Source organism: Puma concolor, chromosome A1, assembly GCF_028749965.1.
Source record: "Puma concolor isolate L17-30 chromosome A1, mPumCon1.1.hap2, whole genome shotgun sequence".
Taxonomy (NCBI): Eukaryota; Metazoa; Chordata; class Mammalia; order Carnivora; family Felidae; genus Puma; species Puma concolor.
In genome coordinates, this window is record NC_141667.1 from 132,156,113 (window position 1) to 132,178,341 (window position 22,229).

Sequence of the window (22,229 nt, forward strand, 5' to 3'; positions counted from 1 at the left end):
ATTAGACAGGAGAAAATTAAAATTGTATTTACTGTCAAGAATTTGGAATGAAGATATTTTATGTTGCCAGTTATGGGTCATTTAAGATGCATTAAGTGTTATGATTCTCTTAAGGAGGTGAAGGAACCCAGTCACGAGTTGTAACTGATGGATTGTGAGGAATTGACCGTTCATCCTGACATTAAGTAACAACACACAGCCCCTGGAATAGCAGTTAGCAAATGTCCCATCAGGTGTATTGTATTCAGTTCACTGGACAGGTATCTTTACCATACAGTTCATTGTTTTCTCTTTTTCTCTCTTTTCCCTTATCTACTCATTTCTTTAATCTTTTTAAATTATGACAAAGAATGCATATGTAAACATACATAAACCAAAGAAGTGGCTTTTTTTAATACTCTAGAGTGAATATTGATGTAAGCACTGTCCAGTCTAAAAATAGAACATAGTGCCCAGTCTACCTGGTGTGTACCTTTCTGGTTATACCACCACCACCTCCAGCCTTATCCCCAGAGGTAACCACTCTCAAACTTTTGAAGGTATCCCTTCATTTTCCTTATAGTTTTAAAAACTAAATATGCATCTGTATGTAAAACTTAACCTGATTTAAACTTTGTGTAAATGGAAAAATACAGTAACTGTGTGTGTGTGTTTTGTGTGAGCATACCATTGTCTAATTTCTTTTACTCAGGGTTGATCTATGTTTTTGTCTATAGTTGAAGTTCATTCATGGTATTTATTGTGTCTGAATATATACATATATTCATAGTCTGAGTATACGATAATATGTTTATCCATTCTACTCTTGATGAACATTTGCATTGTTTCCATAACAGTGCTGTTATGAAGATTATTGTGTAATGGCATGGCACGGAATTGCTAGTAAAACTAAAAATCAGTTTTACTAGATTTTGTCTATTTATTATATGTATTTTAAGGGGTGCCTGGGGGCTTGGTTGAGTGTCCAACTCTTGATTTCGACTCAGGTCATGATTTTCTGGTTCTGGGATTGAGCCTTGCATCAGGCTCAGCGCTGAGTGTGAAGCCTGTTTGAGAGTTTCCCTCTTTCTCTGCCCCTCCACTGCTCACACTGTCTCTCTCTCAAAATAAATAAATAAACTTTAAAAACATCAAAAAAGCTTGATTGGAAAGGGTCATCAGAGGAACATGGGAACTAAAGAGTTGGATATAGGAATTTAGAAAAAGTCTACTTGCCAGGGTGCCTGAGTGGCTCAGTTGGTTAAGTGTCTGACTTGATTTTGGTTTGTGTCATGATCTCACGATTGGTGAGTTTGAGCCCTGTCAGTGTGGAGCCTGCTTGGTATTCTCTTTCTCTCCTCTCTCTCTGCCCCTGCCTCCACTTGCACATGCTCTCTGTCTCTCTCAAAATAAATAAACATAAAATAAAATAAAATAAAATAAAATAAAATAAAATAGTAAAATAAAGTAAAATAAAAAACTGTTCTCTAAGGAAATTGAGCCAGTTTTTATTCACACGAGCTTTATATGAGAATTTCAACTGCATTTGGTCATTCCTTATTTTTTTTTTACTTGTTATTGTTTCTATAAGTAATTAGCTGCTGTTACTTAATCTGAAAACTGTTTCTGTTTTTACATTTATATATAAAGAATCAGAATAAAACTGTTTAAAAATGTGGGTTGGCATTAAGCCACCTGGGTCCATGCCATGAAACAATTTGTATTTTCATTACATTAAGTGTAGCCACATATTTTTATTAAGTTAACCATTTTTAGATTCATATGGGATGACTATATTTTATATACACTTCCTAGAACTTTTGTTTTTACTTTTTAATCTAAAATGTCATTGCTGTATGAGTTTTTAGTCCTAAACTAACTGATGGTATTTAATAGAAAGAACTGCTGTATATTCTATAGCAATACCACAGCTTAGGGTTTTATTATATAGATTTTATTTCTAGGAATTTATGTGGAGTATTTATTAGAGTAACTAATGGATCTTTATTTTTCTTTGAAGTTGGCCTTTGCCAGAGTTTGATCCAAGCCAAATTCGACTGATTGTGTATCAAGACTGTGAAAGACGAGGGAGAAATGTCTTGTTTGACTCCAGTGTTAAGAGAAAAAATGAGGACATATCAGTATCGGTGAGCATCGTTATTGATTTGGTTGAAATTTAATGTCACATATTATAATTCAAGAAAGAAGGAGTGAAATTTCAATTATGACACTTTTGTCGTTACAAAACATCTTTATCATATTTTCAAAATTTATAGCTGTGATTTTGAAAAATTTTAAAGGAAAGAACTTTATTATCATTCTATCACCAGAGAACATTTTAATTTGATTATTTATTTTCCTACATAATTGTATTGTGAGATATGGCTAGAGCTTCAGAGATCCTTATAGAGGATCTGGTCCAAACTCCCATCTTACAGTTGTGAGAAGTGTGACCTAGAGAGGTGAATTTATTTGTCTGAAGGAGCAAAGCATGTTACATCTAGCCCTTAGTGCATGATATTTCCCCCTGCTCTACCGTCGTAAAAAGAGCACCTAGTTTGTTAACTTCCGATGTCATATTTTGAAATATATTATGACTAGTTTAAGAGTAGTACATGGACATTCACTTGGTTGTCCTAGAAAATGTTAACCTTAAAAATAGATATGCTAGTTATTTTACTAGCAAAAGGTGGGTTTATTTGGGAATAAAAAAAATTGTAATCCGGGACAAAGAAGCTGAAGCAAAACCATAGGCAAGTCTAAGGAACAAAGGAGAGACATGCTTTTTTAAGGAGAAAAAGGGTAAGTTGGGAAGGTGGTTCAGAACAAAAAGTCCATTGGGGTAAACTGGGGAGTTTGAAGTGTCGTGGCTTCTCATTGGTGGAGCTACCCGTGGGTGGCAGTGGGGTGAGAAGAATGAGGAACGCGTCTATTCCTTGGGTGGAGTAGTGGAGTACCATCCTCATGCAGGGTCAAGTGCCTGTAAGGTCAAGTCTGTCTCTTCCTGTTGAGTCTGCAGTTAGGTATGAGTGCTAGGGCATGAGCGCTACTCCTGCTGAACCCTCTGACTCCATTTTAGTGAGGTTTCCCATCCATTACGAATTTTCACAAAAACCTAGGTGATTGCTATTATCTCTACTTCTTCTACTGCTAAAGACTCATTCTGTACATCTCTAATGTGGAAATCAAACCCTGGAACAGTGTTTTCTCCCTTCCTCTAAATTAATAATTTTCACTAACATTTTGCTAAATAACTGGAAACAAAATGCTTTGGGAAAGCTTTTCCTAGAATTGTCTGTTAAAGCCAACAAATACTCATTTTTTGAGACTTAGGAGTTTATATTTGAGATTTTGTGTTATCAAAAATATTTGATATATTGGCCATAGTCTATTTTATTTACAACTGCATCCTCAGCATCCACTACAGTGGCATATAATAGAAACTTGACTAATTTTTGAGTTAATTTCATTGCCGTGTTTTACAATGTCCCTTCTAATTACTAACACATTTCTCAGTTTTCTGGAGATGGTGCTTTGTTTAGATTTCTTAGCCATTCTTTGGATACTTTTTTCAATCTGATTAGAAAAGAGCATTGCAGAATGTTCTTAAAATATTGCTTATTTGTGCAAATAACTAAAGATTTATAAGTACTAGGCACTTGGAGATTTAGCAGTCTTTGCTCCTTGGTACCTACAATAAGGTATCCTTTTAGGGGAAGTAGACACTGAACAAATAAGTACACAAATAAATAATACCAAATTGTGATTAAGTGCTGTGAATGAAACACACAGAATGCTTATGAGATTCCCTAGGAAGGGAACCAGTTTTCCTCATTTTGGATGTAGGGGTATTAAGAGGTCTCATTGAGGAGGTGAAATTCCAGCTGACATCTGAAGAAACCCAAGGCATGGAATAGGGGATGAATATTCCTGGTAGAAGGACTTACAAATGCAGACTACATAAAGTGACTTAGAAGCTTCATGAATTGAAGGAACTAAAAGAATGTCAGTCTGGATTGATAGCAAGTAGTATGTAAAGTAGCTAGAGATGAAATTGGAGAGAGAAAGACAGCAGGAGCCAGAGTATTTAGGGCTTTATCAGTCTCTGGGTTAGAAATTTAGATTAAGTTCTAAATGGAGAGGGAAGCCACTACCAGAATCTTTTTAACATTTCAAAAAATCATTTTGGTAGAGAGCCCAGATATAAACCCATGCATATATAGTCAGTTACTCTATGACAAAGGAGCCAAGAATATACAAGGGAAAAGGACAGTCTCTTCAGTAAATGTTGGGAAAACTGCACAGTCACATACAAAAGAATGAAACTAGACCACTATCTAACACTGTACACAAAAACTGACTCCAGATGGATTAAAGACTTAAACATAAGACCTGGAAGCGTAAAACTCCTAAAAGAAAACATGGGCAGTGACTACTGATGGGAGAAAATATTTACAAGTCTTATATCCAATAAGGGGTTAAAATCCAAAAAATATAAGGAAGTCAATAGCAAAAAACAAAAACAAAACAGAAAAAACAATAAACCAGTGCAATTAAGAAATGGACACAAGATCTGTATAGAATTTTTCCAAAGAAGACATACGAGTGGCCAGTACTACAGGGAAAGGTGCTCAGCATCATTAATCATCAGGGAAATGCAAATCAAAACCACAGTGAGATATTGTCTCACACTTGTCAGAATGGCTATTTTAAAAAGACAAGAGGGGCACCTGGTTGGTTCAGTTGGTTAAGTGTCCGACTTCAACTCTGGTCATGAACTTGCAGTTTGTGAGTTCGAGCCCCGTGTCAGGCTCGCTGCCGACCGCTTAGAGCCTGGAGCCTGCTTCCGATTCTGTGTCTCCTTCTCTGTCTGCCCCTCCCCTGCTCACGCTCTGTTTCTCTCTCTCTCCCTCTCAAAAATAAATAAAGATTAAAAAAATTTAAAAAATAACAAGTGTTGTTGAGGGTGTAGAGAAAATGGAACTCTTGTGAACTGTTTATGGGAATGTAAATGTAAAAAAGAAGATACTTTTGCCATTTGTGACAGCATGGATAGATCTTGAGGGCATTATTCTAAGTAAAATAAGTCAGATAAAGGTAAATACTTTATGATTTTGCTTATATGTAGAATCCCCCCAAAAAAGATTCAAGTCCTAAATAGAGATAACAGGAAGTGGTTGCCAGAGGGAGAGGGTGGGAAGTGGGCAAAATGGGTGAAAGGGGTCAAAAGGTACAAACTCCCAGTTATAAAATAAGTCATGGGGATGTAATGTCCAGAATGGTGATTATCTTTAAAAATATTGTCTTGTGTATTTGAAAGTTGTTAAAAGAGTAAAAGTTATCATCACACGAAAAAAATTGGTGACTGTGTATATTGATGGATGTTAACTAGGTTTATTGTGGAGGTAATTTTGCAGTATCTAAAAAAATCATTATGTTGTACACCAGAAACTAATATAATGTTATATGTCAGTTATCTTTCAGTTTAAAAGATATAGTGAAAAAAATCAGTTGCTGCTGTTAGGGGAATGGCTGGATGTGGGGGATGAGGGAGAAGGAAGTGTTTGGTAAATCCAACAGTTTGGTTTGAATAGTTGAGTAATGAGATATAGCCTTATAGTGACAAAATTGTGGATGGTTAGTTGAAATCTAAGGTTTCATATGTGATAAGCATGTCTTCTTTGTATTTAGACTGCTGATAGCTCAGCAGAACTAGACTGAGGCTGACAGATTGATAATTGATTGATATATATTACTTTGATTTTTTAAGGAAGTATTGAGAGTTTTCTTTGCTTGATAGTGTTCCACTGCATTGTAGCATAGGACCTCTCATTTATTATTTATCTTGATTAATGCTTATTCATTGTGTGTTTTTTCAGCATTATTACTTTTTTTCTTATGCAGCCTTGTGAGTCTTGACTCCTGCTGTTACTTGAATCCTCCCGCCCACTTTTTCTGGAATGATGCTTAATTGGTTCTTGTTAGTCTTCTCTCTTGCTGATGTCTTTCACGGTTAACTTTTTTCTTTGTCTGCAGACATTCACAAAGCCCCTGTATACAACACCAACAAAATGATTATCCTTTTACTTTCTCCTTCATGTCTGTGTCGTCTTTTTCTTTTTCTGACTCTTCATTCTTAGCATCTGTTGCTGTCTCAGTCTCTCTGCCTCACCGTCAGGCTGTCTGTCCTTTCTGTCCGCTGGTCTCCTTAATGTCTCTTCTTGGTTTGCTTCATGTCTCTTGGTCTTTTCTCTCTCTCTATGTCTCGGTATTAATCTGTCTGCTGGCTCTAATCTCATACCACCCACTCATTCCTCATTTTTCTGAAATTTTCCTGTAAGCCTACTACTTAAAAAACAAACAAACAAAAAACACAAAACTGTTCTTGTGTGAATCAGTCATTTAAGCATTCGACTCTTCATTTCAGCTTAGGTCATCATCTCACAGTTCATGAGACTGAGCCCCACCTTGGGCTCTGTGTGCTGACAGTGCGGAACCTGCTTGGGATTCTCTCTCTCCCTCTCTCTTTGTGCCTCCCCTGCTCATGTATGTACACGCTTTCTCTCTCAAAATAAATAAACATTAAAAAAAAGTTTAAAAACCTGTTCTCTGGGTGCATGGGTGGCTCAGTCACTTAAGCATCCAACTGTTGAGCTCAGGTCATGATCTCACGGTCCTAAGACCGAACCCTGAGTTGGGCTCTGTACTGAGCATAGAGCCTTCTTAAGATTCTCTCCACACTCTTTCATGCACGCTTGCATTGCACTCTCTTTCTTTCTCTCTCTCAAAAAAACCCCAACAAAAACCCAAAAAAAAAACCAATAAATCCTGAAAAACTCAAACTCAAACTTCTCTAGACTCACTGGTGACTAGAAATCAAACAGCCTTGAATATCTCCAGTCTCTCTTGGCTTCATATGTCCTCATCCTACATGCCATTTCCCTAGATGAAGATTTATCCACTTTCAGGGTTCATTTTATCAGAACTTTATGACTCCTCTCTGATTCTTCTAGGTATATTCCTTTTCTATCAAAATTCTCATAATCCTTTATTCATAGTTTGTTCATAGACTTCTATATTATAGCTATATTTTTATGCACATTCATTATTAGTTGGGAAAGAAAGACAAAGTAAAATATTCATCTGTTATTTACCTAGTTTCCTAAACTGCCCACTGCCTCACATGTGGTAAGAAGTACTCAGGATATGATTTGATCAATTTTAGTTATAGTTAGGAAGTTTATTATCAAAATCCTGTAAATACTTTCATGAAGATTTCATATGTTCCTTTTGAATACTGTGAATCACATCAAAATACTCATTGTTTCCTCCAAATTGCAAGCTGTTTGAATCTTTAAGTGATTTTTAAAAATCTACAATTACTGTACCTTTGGAACTTCAAATCATGTGGGCTCTACATAGGCAAAGAAGGACTGTGTGAGTAAATGATATATTTTTTTTTACTTCTTACAGAATATTTGAGTCTATACATAATGATGAGATAGTTTAGACATTAGCAGTTTGCTGAATAAAGGTAAATCATTCAACCTTGTCTTTGCAGAGCAACATTCTATTTTCATATGATAAATACTGAAGTCACTTCTCATATCCTTCCTCTTTCTTAGTTTAAAACAGTCTACCAAAGATAAGGATTACAAATATTGATTTGGACATGTGTTTTTACCAGAAATTTTATTGAGAAAGTTCTCTCTTAAAATTGAGAAAATAATACTATAAATTATAAATGGAGAATTAAATTTTATAGTGTGAGTCATACGAAATTGCTTTACTCTGTTCCCTTTACCAAAAAGAAATTAACATTTTCCAATTTGGAAGCAGCTTTGGGAGACAGCATTTTCCAATTTGGTTTTGGGTTAGGTCATGACCTCACAGTTGTGAGATCAAGCCCTGCATTGGGTTTCACACTGGGAGTGGAGCCTGCTTGGGATTCGCTCTCTCCTTTTCCCTCTCACACTTGCATGCATGCCTAAATACACTCAATCTCTCAAAAAAAAAAAAAAAAAATGAGCACTGTAAAAATACTTAATGAGGTCCCTTTAAATAAAACTCATGACAGATAGTTTTCTTTGTAAAGGTGATTCACTTTATTCACTTTATTGAGTATTTTTTATTTGGGATGGGAGGGGGAAAGGCAGGTAATATTTTCACAATGACATACTGATTCATATCTGGATTTGGTTGAACCAAGGAATTCTCTATGAAGAGCATGGCAGCACCTTAGATGGATAAACAGATTTTTTCTATGTTTCCATGCAAAGAAAATACTGTCTCTTTAGAATATATTTAATGGGTTTAATGGGAAAATGAGGGAACTGTGTATTTTATCTTTTTAATTTTGTGACTCATAAATTACATGAATGCTTTGATTTTGTGTTAGAAATTAAAGTACTTTGCATGCTAAAAATGTCTTATAATGTTAAAATTATATTTATCAATGTATAGCTTTTCAGAACAGGTGTATTTCAGCTTTATTATATTTTATGAAAATGACTATTGAACTGTAAAGATTAAAATGAATACATTCAATGATTTTAATAAAGTAACTCACTTTGTAAAAGAATTATTTTTATTTTTTGTTTTTTACATTCAGTCCTCAGACCTTATTCATTTTATAGCTGAAATATAAAAATCACTGTGATGTCGTTTCTTTGAACACTGATGTAGCCAAATGTGTCCTGTGTGATTTCATCCTGTGATACTCTCCTTATCCTGGACATTGTTTTTGTTTTAATGATAATGTAATGCTGTTTCTTGAGTTCTCAGTGAAATTATATGATCATTTACATGCTTTAGCTTTTAATCATTATATTCAAGTATAAAATTGTATAGCAAATGCACGTAAGTTTGGAAAGGTGAACACAAATTACAGTGTATGAGTTTTGTACACGTTGAAGCATTGTATAAGTACTAATAGTTGAGTCTTAATTATGAGACCAAATTTGGAACATTGGATTTTAGGTCGTTGGAGCTGTAAAAAAGGTAATATACAGGAATCAGTAAGCTCCATATATACTTACAGGTTTCAGTTAGATGATATGAAGGTAGCTAAGACAACGTTTAAAATAGCAACTTAAGAAAGTGCCTTGCATAAATTAAAAAAAAAACAAACAAAAAACAATTATGCTTTCAGAATTTTAAAAGTCTCCAAAAGTATATAGAATCTTACTCGAGCAAAGGGAAAGGCAAAATATATTTTTGGGTAATACTCACTGTCCTAAAGTTGTCCATTCTAAGTTGCTTTGTAAAATAATGCAATCCCAGTAAAAAAGACCATCATTTTTTTGTTTGTTTTTGGTGGAGGGCATTGTGTGGAACTAGGCAGAGGAATCTGAAGTTCAAATGGAAAAAAAATAAGCAGTAACTGGTTGGAAAACTGAAAAAAGGACAGTAAGGATGAGCTAGCTGTACCAGATTTGCAAAAATACTTTGTTTCAGTAATTAAAACAGTGTGTAATTGGCACTCTAATAGGCAAAGAGATTAACAGAGTAAGATAAAGAAACACAAATAGATCCACATACACACAGGTATTTAGTATATGATAAAGACATCATCTTAAATCAGTAAAGATCAGTAAATGGTATTGAGTCACATAACTAGAGTAAAGATAAATTTGGATTTGTACTTCAAGTACGTTAGACATAATAATGTAAAAAAAGTAAAACTACAATATTACACAAGAAAAAGTGAGTTCCTATATTTTTGTGGAATGAAGAAGACTTTTCTAACTATGACTTAAAATACAGGGGCCATAAAGTAAAAGACTCTTAACTTTGACAACCACTACACATGTAATAGGATTTATATTTTCATTCCTAATAAAGGAAACAAAAATGAAAAGTATACTGTGTGGCACAAAAACAGACACATAGACCAATGGAATAGAACAGAAACCCCAGAACTAGACCCACAAACGTATGGCCAACTAATCTTTGACAAAGCAGGAAAGAACATCCAATGGAAAAAAGACAATCTCTTTAACAAATGGTGCTGGGAGAACTGGACAGCAACATGCAGAAGGTTGAAACTAGACCACTTTCTCACACCATTCACAAAAATAAACTCAAAATGGATAAAGGACCTGAATGTGAGACAGGAAACCATCAAAACCTTAGAGGAGAAAGCAGGAAAAGACCTCTCTGACCTCAGCCGTAGCAATCTCTTACTCGACACATCCCCAAAGGCAAGGGAATTAAAAGCAAAAGTGAATTACTGGGACCTTATGAAGATCAAAAGCTTCTGCACAGCAAAGGAAACAACCAACAAAACTAAAAGGCAACCAACGGAATGGGAAAAGATATTTGCAAATGACATATCGGACAAAGGGCTAGTATCCAAAATCTATAAAGAGCTCACCAAACTCCACACCCGAAAAGCAAATAACCCAGTGAAGAAATGGGCAGAAAACATGAATAGACACTTCTCTAAAGAAGACATCCGGATGGCCAACAGGCACATGAAAAGATGTTCAGCGTCGCTCCTCATCAGGGAAATACAAATCAAAACCACACTCAGGTATCACCTCACGCCAGTCCGAGTGGCCAAAATGAACAAATCAGGAGACTATAGATGCTGGAGAGGATGTGGAGAAACGGGAACCCTCTTGCACTGTTGGTGGGAATGCAAATTGGTGCAGCCGCTCTGGAAAGCAGTGTGGAGGTTCCTCAGAAAATTAAAAATAGACCTACCCTATGACCCAGCAATAGCACTGCTAGGAATTTATCCAAGGGACACAGGAGTACTGATGCATAGGGGCACTTGTACCCCAATGTTCATAGCAGCACTCTCAACAATAGCCAAATTATGGAAAGAGCCTAAATGTCCATCAACTGATGAATGGATAAAGAAATTGTGGTTTATATACACAATGGAATACTACGTGGCAATGAGAAAAAATGAAATATGGCCTTTTGTAGCAACGTGGATGGAACTGGAGAGTGTGATGCTAAGTGAAATAAGCCATACAGAGAAAGACAGATACCATATGGTTTCACTCTTATGTGGATCCTGAGAAACTTAACAGGAACCCATGGGGGAGGGGAAGGAAAAAAAAAAAAAAAAAAAGAGAGGGAGAGAGCCAAAGCATAAGAGACTGTTGAGAACTGAGAGCAAACTGAGGGTTGATGGGGGGTGGGAGGGAGGAGAGGGTGGGTGATGGGTATTGAGGAGGGCACCTTTTGGGATGAGCACTGGGTGTTGTATGGAAACCAATTTGACAATAAATTTCATATATAAATTAAAAAAAAAAAAAAAAGAAAACGTGAAAAAAAATAAATAAAAAAAAAAGAAAAGTATACTGTGATATTAGTTCTTTCCTTTTAGATCGGCAAAAACTCAGATCTTTTATCATGATACTTTGCTGTAAAAGTGAATGAGTAAAGTGATACAATCTCCATGGAGTTAATCTTGCAGTGTCTACTAATATTATATCTATTTTTGCTTTTTTTTTGTTGTTTTATTTACATTTTATTTATTCCCTGCCACACACAAAGGATTTAATTGCCTTCCAAAATGTATAAAATGTAAGAAGAGTGCATTTTATTTATTTATTTATTTATTTATTTATTTATTTAGTAAATTTTATTTATTGAGAAAGAGAGAGGGAGGGGCAGAAAGAAGGGACAGAGAGAATCCCAAACAAGCTCTGCATTGCTAGCACAGAACCTGATACAGGGCTCAATCTCACTAACTGTGAGATTATGACCTGAGCTGAAATCAAGAGTGGGATGCTTAACCATCTAAGCCTCCTAGGTGCCTGAAGAAGAGTACATTGTAAATAGGTAAGAAAAATAAGAAAAGGAGTAATTAAGCTGAAGGTTATTATTTTTATATTATCATCATGACATCAAGTAATTAATGGTTCAGAGTAGGAGAAACTCAGTGATACAAAGAGGATGAAGAAACAGTTCCTAAAATAGTAATCTATTGTATGAAGAGAAGGTACTGCACAAGAGTTTATCAGTTATAATAAGCTCTTTCATAATTTCTTTTTTTTTTTTTTTAATTTTTTTTCAACGTTTATTTATTTTTGGGACAGAGAGAGACAGAGCATGAACGGGGGAGGGGCAGAGAGAGAGGGAGACACAGAATCGGAAACAGGCTCCAGGCTCTGAGCCATCAGCCCAGAGCCTGACGCGGGGCTCGAACTCCCGGACCGCGAGATCGTGACCTAGCTGAAGTCGGACGCTTAACCGACTGCGCCACCCAGGCGCCCCAAGCTCTTTCATAATTTCTTACCATAGCACGATATTGTGGGGAAAAAACATTGACTTTGAAATCATAGTCCCAACTCCCCCCCCCCCCCCCCCCCGCTTTATTGAAATACAGTAGACATACAGCATTGTGTAAGTGTAAGGTATACAATGTAGTTATTTTATGTATGTGTATATGGAAAAGAGATTGTCACAGTAAAGTAAGTTATCACATCTATCATGTCACACAGAATTTTTATGTGTGTTTGTGATGAGAACTTTTCAAATTTACTCTCTTGGCAACTTTTGTACTGTTAACTGTAGTCACCATGCTGTACATTACATCCTTAGAACTTAACTCACGCTTTATCTGGAAGTTTGTACAGAGTTCCAGCTTGGAATCTATGCATACTGTGGTGATGATAATACCTACCTCAAAGGATTATTGTACAGAAAAATTAGACAATGTATGTAAGGCCCCAAACATAGGCACCAGGCAAATTGTACGTTTCTTTTTTAAATTCAATTCTGTTCACAGAAAAATAGAGCTAACTAAAATTTAGGTCATGGGAATGAACAGATTTTTAGAGTAGGAAGAAATTCTTTTTTTTTTTTTTTTTTTTTTAATTTTTTTTTCCCAACGTTTATTTATTTTTGGGACAGAGAGAGACAGAGCATGAACGGGGGAGGGGCAGAGAGAGAGGGAGACACAGAATTGGAAAGAGGCTCCAGGCTCCGAGCCATCAGCCCAGAGCCCGACACGGGGCTTGAACCCACGGACCGCGAGATTGTGACCTGGCTGAAGTCGGACGCTTAACCGACTGCACCACCCAGGCACCCCTAGAGTAGGAAGAAATTCTATTGATGGTCCTATCCAGTGATTTTCTGTGCGTGACAGTGTCCTGGGGCACTTGTTAAAAATACAGATTCTGAGGCTGCATCCCCAGAGATTCTTTTTTTCTTTTTTTAATTTTAATTCCAGTATAGTAAACATAGTGTTGTATTAGTTTCAAGTGTATAAAACGGTTATTCAGTAGTTCTATACACTACTTAATGCCCATCATTATAAATGTACTTTTAATCCCCTTCATTTATTTCACTCATTCCTGACCTCATATCTGGTAACCGTCAGTTGTCTATAGTTTAGAATTTTTTTTGTCTTTTTTTTCTTTGTTCATTTGTTTCTTAAATTCCACGTTTGAGTGAAATCATATGGTATTTATCTTTCTCTGACTTATTTCATTTAGCATTATACTCTCTAGAGTATAATAATCCCATTTATTATGTTATTGCAAATTTTATTGCAAATGCAAGATTTCATTCTTTTTTATGACTGAATATTTCCTAATGTGTATATCTCCCTCACATCGTCTCTAGCCATTCATCTATTGTTGGACACTTGAGCTGCTTCCATAATTTGGCTATTATGAATAATGGTGCAATAAACATAGGGGTGCATTTATCTTTCTGAATTCGTGTTTTTGTATTTTTTGGGTAAATACCCAGTAGTGGAGTTACTGGATCATATGGCATTTCTATTTTTAATTTTTTGAGGAACATCCATACTGGTTTTTCCACAGTGGTTTCACCAGTTGGCATTCCCACAAACAGTGCACAAGGGGTTCCATTCTCTGTATCTTTGTCAGCTTTTCTTGTTTTTTGTTTTTTTAATTTTAGCCATTCTTACAGGTGTAAGAGATATTTCATTATGCTTTTGATTTGCATTTCCCTGATGATTAGTGATGTGGAACACCTTTTCATGTGTCTTTTGGCCATCTGTATGTCTTCTTTGCAGAAATGTTTATTCATGTCTCATGCTCATTTTTAATTGGATTGTGTGTTTTTTGGTGTTGAGTTGTATAAGTTCTTTTTATATTTTGGATACTAACCCTTTATCATAGAAGTCATTTGCAAATATCTTCTCCCATTCCATAGGCTTTTTAAAAATTTTGTTGTTTCCTTTGCTGTGCAAAATATTTTTATTTGGATGTAGTCCCAATAATTTATTTTTGCTTTTCTTTCCCTTGAAATAGAAAAATGTTGCTATGGCTGATGTCAGAGAGATTACTGCCTGTGCACTCTTCTAGGATTTTTATGGTTTCTTGTGTCACGTTTAGGTCTTTAATCCATTTTGAGTTTATTTTTGTGTATTATGTAAGAAAGTGGTCCAGTTTCATTCTTTTGCTTGTAGCTGTCCATTTTTCCCAACATTGTTGGAGAGAGAGTCTTGTTCCCACTGCATATTCTTTCTCCTTTGTTGATGATGAAATTACTGTATCATTTTGGGGTTATTTCTGGGCTCTCTGTTCCGTTCATCTTTGTGTCTATTTTTATGACAATACCATACTGTTTTGATTACTACAGCTTTGTAATATATGTTAAAATCTAGGATTGTGACACCTCCAGTTTTATATTTCTTTTTCAAGACTGCTTTGGATATTCAGGGTCTTCTGTGGTTCCATACAAATTGTAGGATTGTGTGTTGTAATTCTGTGAAAATGCTGTTGTTATTTTGGTAGAAAGTGCATTAAAACTGTAGATTGCTTTGGGTAGTGTGGCTGTTTTAACAGTATTTGTTCTTCCAATCCATGACCGTGGAATACCTTTCCATTTGTTTGTGTCGTCTTCAATTTCTCTAATCATTGTGTTACAGTTTTCAATGTTCATTTATTTTTGAGAAGGAGAGAGAGAGAGAGAGAGAGAGACAGGGAGAGAGAGAGAGAGAGACAGCATGAGCAGGGGAAGGAGCAGAGGAGGGGCAGAGAGAGAGGGAGACACAGAATCCAAAGCAGGCTCCAGGCTCTGAACCACCAGCACAGAGCCTGATGTGGGGCTTGAACTCATGAACGGTGAGATCATGACCTGAGCTGAAGTTGGACATTTAACCGACTGAGTCACCCAGGTGCCCCTTGTGTTATAGTTTTCAGAGAACAGGTCTTTCATCTCCTTGGTGAAATTTATTACTTGGTATTTTATTATTTTTGGTGCAGTTGTAAATGGGATTGTTTTTTTACTTTCCCTTTTGGCTGCTTCATTATTAGTGTATACAAATGCAATGGATTTCTGTGTATTGATTTTGTATCCTGCAACTTTACTGAATTCATTAATGAGTTCTGGTAGTCTTTTGGTGAAGTCTTCAGAGTTTTCTATATATATATAGTATAATTAGTGAAAAGTTTTACCTGCAATTATTGAAAGTTTTACTTCTTTCTTACCAATTTGGATGCCTTTTTTGTTGTTGTTGTTGTCTCATTGCTGTGAGTGGGACTTCCAATACTATGTTGAATAAAAGTGTTGAGAGTAGACATCCTTGTCTTGATCTTAGGGAAAGGGCTCTCAGTTTTTCACGATTGAGTATGACATTAGTTGTGGATTTTTCATTTATGGCCTTTACTATGTTTCCTTTAAACGTCCTTAGTTGAGAGTTTTTATCATGAATGAATGGTGTGCTTTGTCAATTTTTTTTTTTTTGTATCTATTGAAATGATCATATGGTTTTTATGCTTTCTTTTGCTCATGTGAAGTATCACACTGATTGATTTGTGAATATTGAACCACCTTTGCAACCCAGAAATAAATCCCCCTTGATTCTGGTGGATGATTTTTTTAATGTATTGTTGAATTTGGTTTACTGATGTTTTGTTGAGAAATTTTGCATTTGTGTTCATCAGGGATATTGGCCTGTAGTTCTCTTTTTTAGTGGTGTCTTTATCTGGTTTGGGTATCAGGGTAATGCTGGCCTCATAGGATGAATTTGGAAACTTTTCTTCCTCTTCTATGTTTTGTAATAGTTTGAGAAGAATAGGTATTAACTCTTTTTTAAATGTTTAGTAAAATTCACCTGTGAAGTCATGTGGTCCTGAACTTTTGTTTGTGAGGAGTTTTCTGATTACCAATAAAACTTCATTGCTGGTATTGGTCTGTGCACATTTTCTATTTCTTCCTGATTCAGTTTTGGGATGTTATGTGTATCTAGGAATTTTCCATTTTTGATTAGTCTGGCCAGGCTTTATCAATTTGTTGATCTTTTCAAAGAAGCAGCTCCTGGTTTCATTGATGTGTTCTATTGTTTTTTTAGTTTCTATTTTGTTTATTTCTTCTCTAATATTATATTTTTTATTATATCCTTCTATATCCTATTATATTCTTTCTTCCTTTACTATATCCTTTCTTCTACTGGTTTTGGGCTTTATTTGTTCCTCTTTTTGTAGCTTCATTAGGTGTAAGGTTAGATTGTTTATTTTAGATTCTTCTTGCTTCTTGAGGTAGGCCTGTATTGCTGAACCTCTTTTATTGTTTAGACCATTGTGCTTTCATTTTCATTTGTCTCCATGTATTTTTTACATTTCCTCTGATTTTTTTTTTTTTTTCCCCAGAGAGAGTGAGAAGGCACACACATGAGAGGGAGGGGCAGAGCAAGAGAGAGAGAATCCTAAGCAGGCTCCACTCCCAGCGTGGAGCCCAATGCAGGGTTTGATCTCATGACCATGAGATCATTACCTAAGCTGAAACCAAGAGTCAGATACTTAACTGACTAAGCCACCCAGGCGTCCTTTCATTTCCTTTTTGATTTCTCAGTTGACCCATGAATTGTTTAGTAGCATGTTATTTAACCTCCATGTATTGTGTTCTTTCCAGACTTTTTCTTGTGGTTGATTTTTTAGTTTCATAGTGTTGTGGTCAGAAAAGATACATGGAATGACTTTGATCTTTTTGAATTTGTTGAGACTTACTCTGTACCCTCACATACGATCTATTCTGGAGAATGTTCTGTGTGCACTTGAATGTGTATTGTGCTGCAGGGACCTTTGCCTGTGTTATCCTCTGAAGCTTTCATTGGTGGGTGGAGCCTGTAGTCAGACCAGGCCCACTGCTAGAGTCTAGTTTGAACTGGTGTTTGTGGTTGTCTTCCCCTCTCCTTGTGCAGGAGTCACTTTGACGTGGTCCTGGCCCCTTACCAAGCTGCTTGCATACTCTCAGGTTTGTGCACTGCCTTGGCTGGCTCTGTCCAAAGGTCTGTTGGAGGAGGCAAGTCTGCAGGAGAAAACAGGGGCAGGCTTCTTAGTATTAGCCAGGTCTGGACAGGTCTGCTGTGGGATAGGACCTGGAATGAGGCATAGTTGGAGGGGGCTTGTATGGAAGAGAACACAGGAGTGTGGTACTCTGTTAACAAGTTAGTTGGAGCTTGTCGGGGCTGAGGTTTCTCCCCCCAAGTGTCCATGTGTCTAGTCTGGGGGTGGGGGAGGTGGGGGAGGGAAATGGTGCCTTCCAACTCCTTTCTTCCTGGAAAAGTCTTCCGAGGATCCCTGTCCCTCCAACACGCACTCTGAGATTAGTTTTCAAAAGCCAAATGTTATGGAGACTGGTCTTCCCTATATGGGATCCCTATGCTTAGGGTGCTTGGCCTGAAGGTCTGTTTCTTATCCCTCTCTGAGCCTGTGATGTTGGTGTCCTTCCCTTATGCAGACAGTCCCATGGTCCATTTAACTCCTGATCACTTTCCTTCCTTCCTTCCTTCCTTCCTTCCTTCCTTCCTTCCTTCCTTCCTTCCTTCCTTCCTTCCGTGTGACTTTATCTCTACATTTAGCTGTGGAGAGTCTGTTCTGCCAGTCTTGGGTCATTTTCTTGGTTATTTACACTGATATGGGTGTGTGTTAGTTTTGTTCGTGGGATGACATGTGGTTAGGATCTTCCAACTCCACCATCTTCCCTGGAAGTCTTATTTATTCTTGTTTTAATCCAGCAGTTCCACCAGCAGTATCCTTCCTTAACAGATGAATGGTTAAATAAGCTATAATATATTTACACACTGGAATACTATTCAGCTGTATGAAAAAAAGAAGGAGGAGGATTTCTAACGATAAATGGAAAGATTCTCTAGGCTTTTAGAGGAAAATAAAGCAAGGACAGAACTGAATTACTTACCTTTTCTGTAATAGAGAAAGAAAAGTAATACTGTGTTTTTATTTGCAAAAAGAAATTTTAGAAGGATAATAATAAACCAGTTAAAGTGACTAATTGGGAATATGTAGAGTGGGAAATAGGGTACTACAAGAAGGGTTTCTAGATTTCCGTGTGTATACTTATTTTGTTTTTGCTTTTGAGTCATATGAATGGATTACTTATGTGCAACTTAAAATTATTAAAAGTTGACTGAACAAGAAAAAAATTGAAAATTTATGTGAAAGAATTGTAAACTGAAAATACCATGTAAGTGTTGGTTACTTATTTGAATTTCAGTTGTGATATAGAATCTGGAACATAAAATATGGTTATGTGTCAAGGTTAAAATTTTTAATCCCCCATGTCTTTCTACCTTCCATCCATTTACCCTTTCTGAACAATTTAGTCCTAAAGCCATTAGGTAGGGCTGAACACTGATGTCAGTTGGTCGAGACATGGTGGTCCAAGGCAGAGTATTAGAACCCAAGTAAGTTAAGGAGGACATCTCCATAGCTGCTGCCTGATACAGAGTGTCAGTGCCCAAGTGGGATGTTGAGGGCATCCATCTTGGCTCGCTGAGCCTGAGGAAAAGAAAATGTCCATGCAGGTGAGGGAGTGAGAAATGAAAGACTGGTTTCATATAAGGGAGTTGATAAAATAAACACATTTGAAGGCTAATGAAAGGCATGTTGTTCTGATTGTTAGAAAAGGGAGTTATAAATGAGAAAACTAGAAGAACCTTGTAGTCTTGGAATGGAATTGGATTTATTGGTGCAAATTTATGTTTTAATATATATGTACACGCATGTATATATTCAAATGCAATAAATGTAAATGTAAACTTGTTTATGGATATGTTAGATACATATGTGTATTCCTCAGCCCTGTCAGAGTAGCGAGAGCAGAAGCACAATGAGACCCCAACATGTGGGCTCATACCTAGTATCTAGATCTTAATGTCTTAATTCCCTTCTCCATTAGAATGAACCAGGGCTCTTTAGGAAAATGACTGGTCCTTAGACTGGAGCAGGGAAAGAAAAAGAAAAGCCTGGAACTTGTGCCAAAAGCTTAAACAATGATGGGAACATGTCAAAGGGACATAGAAACCAGCATGAAGGGCCTGTCACTGGCTAAATAGGGAAAACTCTAGCATAAAAACAAATAATGATAGTAGCAGATTACAACCCATTGGATGAAATAGAAAACCATGAGTTCATACTGATATAAATAAGTTGAAAGTTTGATGAGAAACAGCATTTTTATGGCATAAAAATAAAATAGCATACAAATTTCATTTCCCCCCCCACCCCTTATCAAAATATTATTAATTACAAAGGAGAAAAAAGTTTGTTTACAGTGAGGTTGCTTGGTAGGTGCCACCTTAATCAAGTGATCATCAGTATTAAGAATATTATCATTAATGGGCATTGAAATCATATGCCACATGAAAAGTGGCTGTATTATGATTATGTAAGGGAATGTCCTTGTTTGTAGAAAATACACATTGAAGTATTGATGCTTTAGTTCATAGCATCTCAGGTAGTCAGCTTACTCCCATTTGGTTCAGGAAAAAATAATTCTTTGAACTAAGTTTGCAACTTGTTTGTGATTATGTGAAAATGTTAAAAAAAAAAGTTAATAAAAATTATAATCCATTTATAAGAAGCCAGGTTTTTTTTCAGCGGTGTTTATAACTTATTTTTTATGCGTAAGTAGAGCATGATTTTTTGTGGGTTAAAAATAAAGTATGGCATCACTTATTGGAATGAAAGTGAGATAAGAAAACTGAATCCTTTTGCTCTGTGGTTGTGCTCATAGAAGGCCTATGTCTGTCTACCTGAGGGTTGCAGACTGTGCCCTCTCCCCTCATTAGACCATCTTCCCCTGAAGTTGTTGCTATGTGGATTCAGAAAAGCCATGACTTCAGAATGGGAGGGAGAAAAGACTCTGGACAGCTGAGGAGTTGGTAGGAGAGAGGGGTGTGTGTGGGGGTGTGTGTGTGTGCGTGTAGTAAGAAATTTTATGTATACTTTAATGCTTCAGTCCTGAAACTGATGGATGTTTGTCCCTTTCCTCCCTATAGCAGATTGCTTCATGATTCAGAGATTGGATATACCAAGGTCCCTCAGCCTGGAATATCTTTCTAGCCATCCCACTCTTCCTCTTTCACCTTAACTCCTGTGCTTTTTTGTAGTCCTGGGTTAAATGTCATTTTTTGGTTTCCCTAGACTAGGTTAAGTCCTCTCTTGGACAGTTCACTTAAGTATCATTGATCCTTAACCTCTATTTTAATGTGGGGATAATTATAATACTTCCTAGAGTTGTGAGGAATAAAAGAATAACTGTATGTAAAATGGAATAGTGCCTAGGCACATAGTAAGTACAATGAGTTAGCTATTGCTAACATAAAAGAACATATTTGAAATATTATATTTCATTATACATAGTTGTCTAATTATTTGTTAAATGCCTCTTTCTCTCATTCGATTGTTAGTTCCATGAGGAAAAGGACTGTTTCATTCAACTGTTTCTTAGTTTTTGGTATACATTGTATTCAAATTGAGTTTTATTGACAAATAATTGACATATATCATTCCATAAGTTTAAGATATACAGCCTGATGGTTTGCTTTACATATACCATGAAATGGTTACCAGCATAGATTCAGCTAAAATTTATCTTCTCATACAGACAGAATAAAAAGAAAAGAAAAAAAAAAAAGGAAGAAAAAATTCTATTTATGCTGAGAACTATTAGAATTTACTCTTTAAAAAATTGTTTTTAATATTTTTTTTGGAGAGAGGAAAGAGAGAGAGAGGGAGAGAGAGAGAGAGAGAGCGCGCGTGCTAGTGGGGAAGGGGCAGACAGAGAGAGGGAGACACAGAATCTGAAGCAGGCTCCAGGCTCTGAGCTATCAGCACAGAGCCTGATGCGGGGCTCGAACTCACAACCAGTGAGATCATGACCTGAGTCGAAGTTGGACACTCAACCAACTGAGCCAACCAGGTGCCCCTAGAATTTACTCTGTTAACAACTTTCCTATAATATTATGAAGCAGTGTTATCTATTATTGTGTTGTGCATTATTACATCCCTAGTACTTATTATTACTGGAAATTGGTACCTTTTGACCACCTTCCTCTAAATCTGCCTCCCCATACCCTCCACTTCTGGTGACTACAAGTCTGAACAGTATTTGCTTTTCTTTGTCTGACATTTCACTTAGCCTAATGCTTTCAGGGTCCATCTATGTTGTCACAAATTGTAGGATTTCCTAATTTTTTGTGGCTGAATAATATAGTTTGTGTACATATAGTACACAACATAGTGTGTACATGTGTACATTACAAATGTACATTACACGTGTACATTACATGTGTACAAAATAATATAGTTTGTGTACAACAAAGAAGTTGTGTTACAACTTCTTTATCCATTCATCTGTCAATAGAAACTTAGGTTCTTTCCATGTCTTAACTATTGTAAATAATGCTGCTATGAACATGGGTGCAGATATATTTTTGAGTTAGTTTTCATTTCATTTGGATATGTATTCCCAGAAGTGGAATTGTTGGATTGTAATATAGTTCTATTTTTAATATTTTGAGGATCCTCCATGCTGTTTTCAAAGTGGCTGCACCAATTTGTAGTCTTAGCAAGAGTATACAAAGGTTCCCTTTTCTCCAAATCCATGCTAGTATTTGTTATCTCTCGACTAATTGACGATGACCATTCTAATAGACATGAGGTGATACCTTATTGTGGTTTTGATTTATATTTCCCTAATCACTAGTAATATTGAGTATCTTTCATGTAAAACCACCTGGTTTTGCCTTTAAGCATATTATGTAGTTACTAGTTCTTATAACTTTGGTGAAGTTACTTAAACTCTCTGGGCTTCATGTTTCTTATGCATTAAACTGGGCTATAATATCTACCACCCTGAGTATTAAAGAAAATAGTTTTAAAGACCTAGCATTTCGATGGTGATCATTAAATAGAAGGTTGTTAAGATGTGGCCAAGAATATCAGTACCAAAAATATCAATATTTTAGTAAGTGTTTAAATGAAATAATATACATGGAAATATCTACTGAA

General features: G+C 36.2%; 1 protein-coding gene across 3 annotated transcripts in view; it reads left to right on the forward strand.

Annotated features, from left to right (window-relative positions):
• FNIP1 (folliculin interacting protein 1) overlaps positions 1 to 22,229 on the forward strand; it is a 150,876-nt gene that overhangs the window by 59,625 nt on the left and 69,022 nt on the right. For 2 of the 3 annotated variants that reach the window (XM_025923609.2, XM_025923610.2), the window contains exon 2: positions 2,000 to 2,126. The exons of the other annotated variant lie outside the window; for it this stretch is intronic. In XM_025923609.2, coding sequence (XP_025779394.1) covers positions 2,000 to 2,126 — 127 coding nt within the window. The remainder of the gene's footprint in view (positions 1 to 1,999; positions 2,127 to 22,229) is intronic. 3 annotated transcript variants of the gene reach the window in all.